Source organism: Haemaphysalis longicornis, unplaced genomic scaffold, assembly GCF_048455015.1.
Source record: "Haemaphysalis longicornis isolate Haplotype H1 unplaced genomic scaffold, Haemaphysalis longicornis Haplotype H1 scaffold_1, whole genome shotgun sequence".
Lineage (NCBI taxonomy): Eukaryota > Metazoa > Arthropoda > Arachnida > Ixodida > Ixodidae > Haemaphysalis > Haemaphysalis longicornis.
Genome location: NW_027526203.1, coordinates 480112047 through 480126454, shown reverse-complemented (window position 1 = coordinate 480126454; position 14408 = coordinate 480112047). Strand labels below are relative to the sequence as shown.

Here is a 14408-nt window from a genome sequence, read left to right as displayed (position 1 = left end):
GAACATTTTAAACGTCTTCGCTAGAGCATATGATTAAAGATTGAGATGCTACACTGCAGGTTAACTTGCAACAGCAGGTTCTAAAAATTTTGCATAATTTAATACCGGCCTTTACATCTGCCCTCGAAGCCTCTAAGTTGGAAGCAGTCTAATGCTTGCTCTACATCGGTTACTACAAAGTGCTAGTGTCATAGCAATTAAGCATCTTGCAATGACACAAATTTGTTTAGACTTAAGCCACTAAATAAACTACGCTACCATCTATCGCCAATAAATGTGCATTTTGGAATGACCAGATCTGGAAACTAACTTTAAGGGGCAATATCTCATCCTGCGTTTTTTTTTAGTTTAAAAGTGGCACACTGCACAAGTAAAAGTGCTATTGCGATTACTGTTCTCCCCGGCCTGTACACGCGCGCGCTTCTGGGAAATCTCGCAGTTCTGCACGGGATTTTGCTTTGATTTTCTCATCGTTCTTGAAGTAGCAAGCAACTTAAACGCAGCGGTAATTCTGTGTCGGAGAAAGAATGAAGAAGACGTCCTCCAAGTCTGATGATTGGTTGGTGCGGCGCAGCAGTAAAATATTAGGGCCACACAGAGGAGAAAGAAATGTTGAAGTTTTTAACAATAAAGGAACCAGCACAGGAAAAACTCGGGGCGATACCATGGACACGGTCAGGCAGGCACGCTCCGCATTCATAAAAAAATTAAACCATAGTCCCACGTGGGAACCCTGAGGTGATGCAAAGCCGTTGAGTAGTAGCGTATTATTTGGTTGTTAGAGTAAAGACACGTCTAGTAGCTTATTAAATGTCTTCTTTATTTATCGAGTAGTGGGGAATGTTTTGCGGCTTCTCGTTCTCGAAGCGAGGAATCCGCTGTTCGACGCTGGCGTTTCGAAGCATTGTCACGTTGCCGAACGCCATCTGGATCAGCTACTCGCCGCTGGCGTTTCAAAGAGGCTTCTCGTTCTCGAAGCGAAGAATCGGCTGATCGACGCTGCCGTTTACGTTCGGCGTCGCGAGCTCTCCTCTATGCAGCCTTGTCTTCGGAACTGCTCGCGGTTCTGACAGCGTGCTGGCTGGCGCTAGTTGAAGGCGTGCCAGCCAGTTCGCTGACGGAATCGTTGGCGTCCATTTGCAGTCATCGGACGACGCAGTACCGAAGAAGCAACTGAGCGGAGCGCGGACGGGTTTATTTGCAGAGCAGAGGAAGTGTAGAGGTGGAGCTGCGCGCATTCGCGTGATTTGACAGCTGGTGGGGAGAGGAGAGAGGAGGAGCAGCGCGCGCTAGCGCACAGGTGGTGTGGAGAGGAGGCGGCGAGAGAGAGCGGCGTTATCACAGCTGTTGTGGAGGGGAGGAGAGGTGCGGACGCCAGACCCCGGAGACAGAGGGTCGACTAAGAGATGCTTTGCATCTAAAAAATATCGTCAAGCAAGACACCCGTCAAAACTGAAAGGAAGCGTCAGTTCCAGCCGTTTCTTGCGTCGTCTGCTGCTAGACGCCGGCACTCGGCTTCTGACAGGGAATTCCATAGGAGGCGACGTGCGAGGCCACGACAAGTCTGCTCGCTGCAACAACAAATTCCGTAAATATCCCTAACTTTTGTCCCCAACTGACAGTGGTTTCAGGAGCCAGTCAAAACGTGGAATATTTTCCTCCTTTTAGCCGCATGCGCCGTACGGCGCCGCCGATCGTAGCGCCCCCACCGCGCGTCGGCCGCCGTCGGAAGCGTGGCGGCGAGGCTCCTACTACCTGCTACACTCGCGACGGGCGGCTTTCCCGCAGGAATCCGGATAACAATATGGCGGGCGGTCGCGCCGCTCTTAGCTCCCTGCGGGAGCTATATAGAGCAGCTCTAAGGATGTCCGCCGGCGCGCGCCACATAGCGGATGAGTGCCTGAACTAAGCGTCCCTACTCTTCCCATTGAAAAGCGCGCGACGCGTTAGGCAATGTTTATACAGGCGGCGTTGGTCCAACATAGCAAGAAAAGAAAAAAAAAGGCAACTTTGTTACCAAACGAAAAAACACTGGGTGGCGGAACTGCCCGGAAATAACCACCGGAGACCAGAGCGGGCAATTCGATAACCTTTGGGGAGTTTCCGGTGCCCGTCGCGTGGCGGCGCCACCGTAAGAGAGCGTTGTGAAGCTCTTGAATTGCGCTGTGTTAGGACTTAAACTTATAAGGAACAACACACGCAGACAGGACGATGCGCGAATTGATAAGATGACTTTATAAGCGAATGTAAATTGTAATTTTAAGGATGACTTTTAAGATTTTATATTCATTTATTTCGCGATCAAATTATTATGCCTTTCGTTTAAATGCATTGTTTAGTGCACAGTCCAGTCCAATGGCATGTATAGGAGCCTGCTGCTACTACCTTCCTGTCTCTAAATTTTGAAACTGTTTTGTAGAGATATAATTTTAGAACCTGATCTCTAAAGTAGGCGAGACCGAAATACGGAACACATAATAGTAATGATTGTTATTAGTATTATGAATATTTTATTTGGTTCCTGTGGGGTGACTGACCACGTTTGTCCAAGTTAGTTGCAAAATAAATTGACCACCATTTGAAGTTAGCTTAAGCGCCTAAAAAGAAATGCAGCTCCGCGCTAAGAAGCCTGTTGCAGGTTTGATAACCTTTTTATTAGTTTCAAGTTCACCTTTTCTTTTCTAATTTGCGCTAATTGTCGTCCCTACGTGATTTCCAAAACATACCTCCCCCCCCCCCCCCCGCCTGGCATTCTATGTAGAGTTGTTGACGATGCAATGCCACATGGCAATGTAAGATATGCCTGACATTATATACATTCTTTTAGGTCATGCAATCTGGCATTTTTGAGTATGACAGATTTTTTCTCTGTTTTCTTTTGAACGAGCAGGTAGCATTGTTACGGCTAAAAAAAGGCCTGACTGATTTAGCATGTATTTGGCTCTGAAAAAGCAGCATTTCAGTGATATTTTTTCCCGTTTTCTTTTCTTGTCACTCCAGGTGCTGGCGAAGCTACCCGCCTGCGAGATTAGCAGATACGGGGATTCAATCGTATAAAGCTGCATCTAGGCTAGATACAGAGGTGGATGAAGCACATTTATTCTATGGTGCTGATTGTAACGGCAAAATTGCCCACTCGTCATAAGTATAAAATAAATTTCAAAATGTCAATCTTTTCACATACGTGTTGTTCTGTGCAGTCGTTTGGTGGTCCCATTCGATGCAGAGCCAGTTTAGCTTAGCACAATTGAGGTTAACTTTAGGCTAAGGCCTATTTACAATATTTGAAGCCACACTAGCTTGAAAATGAACCTATCCCCCTCGAACTCATTAAAATAGCAACTCTCCAACTCTCAATGTATTTAGGGTTGTACTTAACATACACTACTAACACATTTTGAATATATTGAAAAAAAATTGGGTGCCTTTAAAATGCATTACTCGCGCACTTCCTACGTATTTAAAATGTACTTTCTGTGAATTTTCAAGTAATTTAAAATGCACTAATATATTCTTGAGCTGCACTCCTGATGCAGTTGAGCGATGGATTTAGAATATATTTTAAGTCATTTAAAATGCATATGGGCTGCGGAACAAATAATACAAAATAAATCAAAGGTAATACATGTAATTAATGAATTCAAAATACATTAGAAATACGGCTTCTTTTCGCTAAGGTTGATAATGCGAAAAGGTTGGTTCTCGATATGTCGTACTGGATCTAACTGCACTTGGTAAGTGAGGCCCCACGCTTCTGTAAAATATCTCGGATGGCTATGAAAGAAAGCGTTGTAGAGTGTAATCAGTTTCTGTAGGTGAAAGTATTAGCGGGCTTTAAGACATACCCTCATTCCATTGCCATCTTTTTAATGCGTAGCATCAATTGCCGAGTACTTCCGGAGCCAGGGCCGTGCAACGCCCTGCAATTCCACAAAAATGCAACTATCGCGGAAGTTCCACCTGTAACAATATCGTAAATAGAGATAGCTGGTCGTACTAAATTTTGAAAAACTTAAAAATACGAGCAAAATATAAAACATTACGGAAAATGGCGAAAGGTGTAACGCCTTGCATTTCCACAATATTGCAGATTTCGCGACATTTCCACCTGTAATCGTTATAATAGTGTGAATGGAGATTATTGGTTGAACAAAAATTTGAAAACTACAAAATAAGAAAAATAGAAAATAATTACGGATAGTGGCGAACCGCGTAGCGCCCTGCATTTCCACAACAAGGCAGATTTAGCGAAAGTTCCAAACGTAATCGTTATAATAACGTAAACGAAGATAATTGGTCGGAAAGCATTTAGAAAAACCAAAACATTGGGCTAAAAAAACTTACACTCACGACAAGCCGCATAACAATGGTACGCATTAGTAGATAATTCTCTGGATGTCTGTAGAATTTTTTTCTCGCTGCACTGGTATCGACATTGAACAAGGTTGTCAAGCTGGACGCCAGGGAATGGGCATTGATTGCGAGGGAAGGTAGGGTGCATGGCAATGTATAATGGTTCCAGGTTGTTGGTTTGCTTTGCAGAACAGAAGACCAAATCTTTTGTTTTCGAGTGATTGATTACTAATTTTTTTTATCAGACCAGCTGTTTAGACAAAAGAGATCCTGGGTTTATGGGGTCGTCACTGTATCTATAGACTTTTCAGAAGTATAAATAGTTGTATCATCAGCATGCATGAGACATTCTGGGAAAACGTAGACAGGTAGGAAGGTCATTTAGGTAGACTAAAAATAATAAAGGGCCTAATATGAACTTTTGCGGGACACCAAGGCTAATAATTATTTTGACTGAAGGCACACCAGAAACACTACGTATTGGTTCTCGATTGAGTAGGTAATTATGAAAAAGGTGTAAAGGTGGATTTACTATGCCATAAGACGCGAGTTTTCTGAAACGGATTTTGTGATCTATAGGATCAAGAGCTTTACTGATGTCAATAAAGACCGACGCAACCAGCTTACCCTCGTCTATTTCGATTTTATATTTATCAGTAAATGCTATGAGCGCTACCGTTGTCGACTACCCAGTGCGAAAACCGAATGGTCTTGTTGTCAAAATGTGATATTTGTCGACGCAGTTACAAAGCCGCTGTTGAATTAATTTCGACCACTTAATAAATAAGAGGAATATATATTGGTCGGTTGTTGTTCGGTAGATAGTCGTCGGTAGTCGGCAATTGTCTTGTCCCCTTTTTTATATATTGGAATAACTTTAAGACAAATACAAGTCTTGAAAATCAGACTTACATTATAAGTAGAAGTTTCTGCTATGTAGTCAACGAACTACTTCATGTGCAAGGCGTTGATACCGTCAAGACCACAGCTGTTGATTGAAGATAAAGAATAGTACATACTTCCAACCACGAGATGCGTGCAAGGGAACATAAAAAATGATCGTGGGACACGTGGAAGCCTGTCGAGATCATTTTGAAAAGAATGTTTTCCTGCCAGATTAGCGGCGTTGGCGCTTGGTGGTTTCGAAAAGGCCATGTAAAAGTATTCGCAATATCGATCGTGTCTTGGAATATGCTGTCACCTTGGTGAATTTTGCTTATTTCACCTTTAGTTGTGGTATTCAGAAAAGAATTCAGTACGCGCCCCTGCTTAAGAACGTTTCTACGCGATTTTGAGATCTGACTTGCAGGTCGGCGCACGTTAGAGATCCCCAGGTGGGCAAAATTAATCCTGAGCCTTCACAACGGCTGGAGTAGAAGCGTAGACACCGAACAAAAGAAACTTAAAAACTTTAAAACAACAACAAGACGTTTCTTCTTCCACAACGGCGCACCTCATCGCCTGTGTAGTGTCGGCGCGTTAAACCCCAAATCAATCAATCAATCAATCAATCAATCAATCAATCAATCAATCAATCAATCAATCAATCAATCAATCAATCAATCAATCAATCAATCAATTTATCAATCAATCGATCGATCGATCAATCAATCAATCGTTTTTGCCAGTATTTTGTTTGGTGGCTTTTAATATTGCCGTTAAGGTGCTGGAGTATTTGTTGTAACCTTGTTTTAAAGCAGCGTTGAATGGTTGCCTTTTCGTTTGTCGATACGAGTTTTCTTTTTTGCGCATACTGCTAAGTAGACTGTGGGTTACCCACGCGTTTTGCAGCGATAAGTGATTCTTGCGACATAACCTCACCCACGTGGAAGAGTCTATAGCGGATTTAAGAGTTGAATAAACTTCGGCATAAGTAGTTTCGTGATCTGGAAGAGCGGCAACGCAGGACCAGTCGGCAGCAATTATTAACTGGCCTAACAGTTTTGTCAAAAGCTTAATAGTGTAATGGAGGATTCTTATCCGACCTGGCCTAATAGAAGCGCAGTGCGATGAAGTAGGGATCTGTGATATTCGCCTGTATTATGAAAGCCCTTTGTGTAGTGGAAAGGTTAGTTGATGTCCGATAAATAAGGGTGATTGTGCCTTGACCAGAACATCGCGTTGGAGTGTTGAGTAATGATTCAAGGCCGTGGTCTTGATAGCAGTTTGTGGATTTCGCTTACACTTGAGCAGCCATCCAGAAGCATAATGTTGATGTTTCCTAGTACTACAACATTTTTGTTGTCATTAGTTATTCAATACAGCAGTTTGTGAAAAGCGGAGAAGAAATTTGGAATACACGAACTTGGGCAGCGATAAATACAGCCAAGATATGGTGTTTTTATTAAGGTTACCAAACTTTGATATGTCAATTTGCACCCATACTAATTCGCAATCAGTGACATTCACAGTAAGAGCATGTCTACATTTGTATTTTAAGCTTGAATGAACAAAAAGGGCAGCCCCCCGTGACTGGATGTTACTCGATGACAATGTGACAGTAGGATTTAAAACAATAAAGGTTGTTATAGTCGTTGCTGAGCCTAGTTTCTGAGATGCATATTGTCACGTGGCCAAAGACGACGCAGTTGCCTTCAAGGAAAACACGTTTATTGGAGCGAACTTGTGCTCCCCTAACAACTAAATGAATACAGGCGGCGAAGCAGCAGTCAACAAAGTGACGTGCGAAGGCGAGCGTCGACGATTCGAATGCCGCGGCGTCTGCTCTGCAGGGTTTTATCTTTCGGCGCGAGTGGTTCTGGAACCGTCGATTTACATCCAGAACATTGTAGATCAGAGAATATTATTCTGGGCTAGTGACGTTAAGACGAAACAGTCTGCTTATCTGAATGAGATAGCCCATACGGCATAAAAATAAAGAGAGGAAGGCGCGCTTCGCTTCGGACACAGATAACAGAGCCGGGCGTGGCCGGGGAGTAAAAACAAACAATAAATAAACAAACCCATACATGGTTCGCGGCAATATGATTGCGAATGGGTGTCTACCAGTGGTTAGAAGGCACTGCAATTCATCGAAATGTTTTCTGATGCTTTGGGCATTACAATGAACGACCATTTCTTTATTTCCTGAGTATAAAGACGGAAGTTCGCTGGTGTTCACGTAAGCCATTGCTGTGCGTGGGCTGTCTATGCCGTGTCAAGATGTCTGTCACTGCGCATGGCGTGAGCGCGCACAGTGTCGATACAGGTAGTATCAGAGCGCTCGGTGTCATAAAAGCGCGTAGGTCCGTTTCGTCCGGTGTCACGTACTATCGTGATCAGTTGAAATGCGAACAATGGAGCGCGTGGCTTTAAGGGTATGCCGCGCCCCCTGGCGACGGGCCGCGTATGCGCAGGGTGAACAAGTTACGAGTTCGTGACCAACGTTGATGTGGAAAGACCACCGTATTTCCATCGTCAGTTGGGCGCTAAGCACGAAATAAAAATTAAGGAATTTAGCTGCGTGCGCCGTTTTCACTGATCGCAGCAACAAAGTTAGAAAACGCTTGCGTGAGCGGGCGCCGAACACGGTGGGAAGACAAACCAAAACTCTCACACGCTGAACGACGGTGTTTCCATGTTAACGTTGGACACAAATTCCCGTAACGTGTTCGCATTGCTCATATTCTTCCCATCGCTGCAGGATGCGCGGCATCTACTGAAAGCCACGCGTTCCATTGTTCGTATTTCAGTTTATCACGATAGTGCACCTAGCTATCGTCCGTTTTGCGAGCTTTGATGCGACAATGGTCCGTCCACAAATACTTTCACTTCATTTCCTTCTTTTGGTTCAGGGCCATCGCAAACAATTTCAGGTTTGCAGCTGTTGTCGCAGTAAACAGGATGAGATTCTTGAGCGTGAAGTCCGACATCCTTCGTCTGCAGACGGGCTTTTCTTACAAATTCTGCCTCTTTGTCGCAGTGCTCGAAGCATTAAAAGAAAGTGGAATAGAGGAGACATACATAAGACTTTTAGACGACATATAAAGGATGTACAGGCAGGATAATTTTTCACAAACAACGTGACAAATTGCCGATCCAAAAGGGCGTACGACAGGGAGATACCGTCTCGCGAAAAGTATTCGCAACATGCCTGGAGGAGGATTCCAGGACGTTTGACTGGGAAAGCAAAGGACTACGGATAAAAAGGGAATACATGTGTCATTTCAGGTTTGCAGGCGAGATAGCCTTGCTAAGAAAGTCTCCGGAACACCTGCAAGTATCCTTGACAAACGACAGTCAGGAAGCAAGGCCGCGGGAATATAGGTAAATATGAATCATTCTAAAGTGGTGACAATATGCTGACAGCACCCTCTTCAACTTGTGTGACGAAATATTAGAAGAAGTAGAAAAGTAGATCTATTTCGAGCAGGTTGTCAGACATGACCCCAATCACGGGAGAGACATCGGCGCAGAATAGGTATGGGCTGGTGGGCTTCCGGGAAACACCCCCAAATAATGAAAACTAAGGTACCTCTATTACTCAAAACAAGGATATACAACCATTGCATCGTGCGGGTGATGTGAACATATATGGAGCGGAAACTTGGCGGTTTACTAAACAACTAGTAAACAAACTTAGATCGGTTCAACGGGCCGTGGAACAAATGGGGATGAGAGTAACTTTTAGGGACAGGAAACGAGCTTCCTGTAGCAGGCAGCGAACTCAAGTAGATGACATAATAGTCCATGTAAATAAAAAGAAATGGACTTGGGCTGCTCATTTAGTGAGAAGAAATGTCAACCGGTGGGCTGATAGAGTGGATACTGAGAGAGGGGACTAGAGGAAGAGGAGGGGCGATAACGCGATAGAGTACGGAATTTCGGGGGATAGATTGAACTTGAGCAGCGCAGGACAGTAGTGGTTGGAGGTCAATGGGAAAGACCGGCGTCCTGCTGTGGACGAAGGCTGTGTTGATGATGATTATGATGATAAAGTTTGCGGAGGTTTTGTCATGCCGACAAAGGCCCGATATAACATTACAACTGTAATGGGAGGAGGTGATATCATCCGGGTGCATCAGCTGAACGCATAGGCAGACACTGGCCCGCATTTCTTAGTGGCGCTAATATGGGAAAACATGTCAATGTTCATCCGCAGATATGGGGCCGTAGAGGCGAGTATACCGCTATAAACCTGAGAAAATTATTGAATAGATACAGCGGTACCTCCGTCTCATTCAACTTTGCGCACTACTATGTGGGACAACCCCAATCGTGAATGGCGAAGCGGTACTGGTCAAGCGTCTATAGGCGTTTTGCAATAAGAAAAGTTACTTAGCACATTATATGTGTGAAATAAATGTATGTTGCATCTTTGGTTCAACACACGAACCTAAAAAAGCTAACTGCATCTAAGAAAGCTTTCCCAAATAAAAAACACCACTGTGTCATTCGGAAAGCTTCCTTTCAGTTTCTATATAGGTCATACGTTTTGCCCTGCTGAACAATTCTAATCACCAGCTTGATGAAGGTGGGCGCAAGTAGAACCGTTCGGTCATACCGTCCACAGCGGTGACGTATATACGAGAAGCGGCGGTAAAATGTGGTATTAGTAAAGCGCAGCTTCAGTGTTCTCTCTGATGGCGTCTGTAACGCGAGAATGCCCTGCAGGAAAGCCAACTTTCTCTGACGGTGATGATGAATGATCGTGGGTGAAGTGAAAGAACGAAACGCTTCCCGTAGTCGGAATCGAAACTGAGTCCATCGCGTTATGAAGCCGGCGTCTATCCGATTGCTGCATTTCAATATGGTCGAAGCGGTTTGGAAAAATTTGACGACAACCGAAGAATCCGTCATGAGAAAGCTTCGCGTTCAACCATCGTCGTCGTTTGACGGAAGGTGCACGGTTTTTATTGGCAGTGCCGAGGCGATGCAGCTGGCTGTCGGCTTAGTGTTCATGGCGGAAGGCCGAAATGCGTGTTAGATGCTGGAAGAGGCCGAAGGGTGCTGCAGTCTTTGGGATCTCTGAGGACTCCACAGGAACCTGCTTGTATGCTTTGACCAGGCCGATGAATATGGTGCCGTGTGTGGTATCGACGCAAAATCCTGGATGCGGGGAATTGCGTAGCGGTCCCAGACGGCGGTCCATTTAAGAGCACGGCAATCGTCGCACGGGCACCAGGCGCCAGTATTTTTAGGTACAATGCGAAGTGGTGAGGCAGACATATGGACGGGAGGAAAGATCAAGTCCTTTTTCGCGACAGCCAGGCGTGTTGGGAACTGCGGAGAAGAGGAAGACGCGGCTCCTGGCACCGAGGGCATGAGTATCATCATCATTGTACGCCAGGTGGCCATCGCCATTAAAGGGGTTCCATCGGGGCTCTCACGGCTTCGCTCCCTGGTAGCTAGACTGCAACGAGGTGGTCGATCCGCAACATTTGGTGGCGAAACCCGGTAAAACGAGCGGCTCCCAACGACCTGGGCAAAGAGCGACAGCGACGAGGAGTTTCATCGAGAAACGTCCGCCAAAGCAACGTCGTCCTCCTCGGGGACAACGTCGTCCTCCCAGGGGGACAACGCGTAGACCTGACTGACTGCCTGCCGAGCGAGTAAGCCAGACTTTTTTCACTTAACGATGGACCGGCTGAAGGCGAAACGCGCTGCCAGGTGAGCCCAAGCGACAAAGATTTTGACCGAGGTGACAGCACTCATCGAAAGCGGCTGATCTGGCTGAATAGCGCTCCGGAAGGTCATAGACAAACTCATGGCTAGCCGCGAGGAGCTAACAAAGATCGACGCCCAAGTTGAGGACGCCATTCCGGTCGAGGAGCTCGCAAAGGAGTACGAGTCTGCAGCGCACTACAACGATCAGACACTCGTGACTCTGACTCGTCTTCAGTGCCGGCTGGAGGAACTCAGCGTCAACAGCACGGCGCAACCTGCCCCCTCGGCTGCGACCAATATGCCACTAGCTGTAACGACAGCTCTGTCACCCCTCTTTGGACCTCGTCTCCCAACGCTTACCATTAAGCCTTTTTATGGGGACGTGTGTCAATGGGACGTCGTTCTGGGAGCAATTCAATGGCGCAGTCCACACCAACCAGGCTCTAACCACCATGGACAAGTTTTACTACCTCCAAAACTACCTGGGAGGAGACGCAGCAGCTGCCATCGCCGGACTGCCAACAACGGGGGCGTGCTATGAGAGTGCCATCTAGCAGCTCCAGGAGAGTTTCGGGGACAAGCGCCGGATCGTACAGTGGCATTTTAGAAACCTCTGCGAGCTACAAGCATGTGACGTCTCGGAGCAGCGGCAGCTGCGCAGATTTTACGGCTGCGTCCAGCTGAATGTCCGCTGCCTCAACGTTCTGGACGTTCCAACGAGCAGCTTCGCCGCGATGCTGTACGCATTCTTCTCGAGGTCTTGCCACAAGAAAACGCCCGTGTGTACGAGATTTCGGTGCACAATAAAGATCCCCAGGTGGTCAAAATTAATCCGGAGCCCTCCACTACGGCGCGCCTCATCGCCTGCGTTGCGTCGGCGCGTTAAACTCCACAATCAATCAATCTTGCCACAAGAGATCGTCATCGCGTTTTATCGCATGTGCGCCTCCAGGAGAATAGAACGTCCACGGCGTCATCTGCTTGCGGCGAAGAAAACGTAACGAGCTGCGGGCGGCAACTGGAGAAACTCTTGCGATACACGCACATCGAACTCGAGGCGAGAGAGAGATGTGCTCCAGTCGAAACTTCGACAGGTTCAAGTGATCCCCTCGAACGTAACGGCCATTCCACATCGGTACTGCATGCCTCGCATGCTTCGATGCCCAAACGAAACGAGTTTTTTTTTTTTGCAAATCGGCAAAGCACAACACCCAGGCATGCCAGTCTTCGTTGAGCATAGAAGAGAAAAATTTACACCATCTTCCCGCGAGGGGAACCATGGGGTAGATGCGACGCATCGGGGATTACCGTTGCGTTTCCGTTATGTTAGCGTGTCCATTGTTGTTGTGTGTCCATATTTTACGCAGCATGTTCACCCCCGATGCGTCGCATCTACCCCATGGTTCCCCTCGCGGGAAGACAGTGTAAATTTTTTACGGTTGCGCCGACCATCGCGATAGCAGGCCTGTTAGTCTCCATTCAAATCATCGGTGGTCATCGGAGGATGTCATCTGCGGAGCGGCGGCGGAATGACTGAGCAGAGCGGCGCAGTTACCGCGTTTATATGCAGCGGAATGAGAGAGAGCAGCGCATAGCAGCGCATGCGCATGTGTTAACCGAGCGCAAGCTGCGCGCAAGGTGCGCGCTAACCCGCACCCACGCACAGCTGTCACGGCGACGGAGCGAGCGCCGGAGAGCGCTAACACGCAGATGGCGCTGCGGTGAGAGCGGCGCTAGCGCGCAGCTGGCGCGCGAGGAGAATGGGGGAGGGATGCGGACTACGCCGGACGACGCCGGAGGGACAATGCGAGTGAAAGAGATGCGTGGCATCTAAAAAAGAAGCGGCTTGCAGACCAGAGGCGATGCTATAGATGCACGATGGTGGGCCACCGATCGAAGGAGTGTCAGAGAAATATAACCTGCACAACATGCCAGGGAAGGCATGCGACTGTCATGTGCGACCCAGACTATGCATGCAAAGTGAAGACAGACGAGGCGTGCACTGACCCCGCATGCAATGCCCCGGTGCAGACGCAGGACGCCAAGTCAGCATCAACTGCCCTCACTAGCTGCCAGTTGAGCGAGGACGTTTGACTCCAGACCTTCCGTTCGTGGGTTATCGGTCCTAAAGGTAGATGTTGCATACGAGGCATTTTGGACGGTGGCAGCCAGCGAGCGTTCATTAAGGAATACCTCGTGGCAAAATTCCGACTAAAAGGCGTGGGGAAGACGAGCCCAGCTGTAAATTCATTTGTGTCGGCCGTCCCTCCAGAAGTAAGACGATATAGAATGGTTTAACTGAGACTGTGTAGCCAGTTTGGCGACGCAGAGCATGCTCTCCAGGCAATTTCTGCACCAACAATTTGCCCCAATGTCCCAAATCTAGAAATGAACAGTGATTTTCTGAAACATCTACGAAAGTTACGCTTCAGACTTGCTGATGAACGAACCGTTCCTCAAGAATCTGAGATCCGAGAAATCGACCTACTTATAGGATCGGACCAGCTGTGGATGATTGTGAAAGGAAACGTCATTAGAAGCAAGCAAGTCCAAGGATTAGTCGCGATTAAGACCTCGCTCGGATGGACGCTTCAGGGCCCTGTCCGAAAACCGAGTCCTGCGAACCAGACAACGACGGGCGTAACTTGCGGGCTGAGTGCGGAAGTATCTCTCAACGACATATCAAAAGTAGACTCCACACGGGGCCTACGGGATAGACACGCCAGTGCGATTGTACAGTACACAACCGAAAGTGGAGGAACAAAAATGACAATTCGTCTCCCTGCAGAATTACACAACCAAAGACAAGACATTGGGCATGGAAAACAAACGAATACGGATATCTTATGCTCAATACAAATGTGCGGAGCTTTATCTTTTAAGGAATCGACTCTGACAAATCCTCAAACTTTTCAGGTCAGAGACTTCTATGTGTGTAATGCTCCCAAAGCTCACAGGGCAGTTTATCAAAAGACGAAGTGGACATGTTTCATGTGTACAGCAGGAAAATCTTCGCTAACGGTTGAATCAGCGCGCATTTCCTTGAATGGCAACAGGAGCTGCCTCCAGTGTTTGAATGATGACTGTTGCAAGACGTCGGAAGCAACGTGGTCACCCACCTGGGTACACCGAAAGAAAAGAAGAAACCACATCGAACGAAAAGACAACGAAAAAAAAGGACGGTCTAGACGGAACTGGCATGCACGTTAGATTTTTATCAATAATGATGGTGCGGTGTTTAGTACAGGCGCCGCTTGCTACATGTGGACGTTGTTTTACCCTTTTGTGGCCCGAGAGAATGTTGTAGACTGCGTATAAGAGGAAGACGCCGCTCCTGGCACCTAGGGCATGAGTATCATCATCATTGTACGTCAATCTGTCATCGCCATTAAAGGGGTTCCATCGGGGCTCTCACGGCTTCGTTACGTGGTAGCTAAACCGCAACGAGG

The 14408-nt window shown here is 47.0% G+C and overlaps 1 protein-coding gene across 2 annotated transcripts in view; it reads left to right on the top strand.

Annotated features, from left to right (window-relative positions):
* Positions 1–14408, top strand: part of LOC144156331 (uncharacterized) — a 239488-nt gene that overhangs the window by 74832 nt on the left and 150248 nt on the right. Inside the window, exon 5 of one of the 2 annotated variants that reach the window (XM_077688314.1) lies at positions 8524–8619. The exons of the other annotated variant lie outside the window; for it this stretch is intronic. Within the exon in view, the coding sequence (XP_077544440.1) occupies positions 8524–8619 (96 nt within the window). The remainder of the gene's footprint in view (positions 1–8523; positions 8620–14408) is intronic. 2 annotated transcript variants of the gene reach the window in all.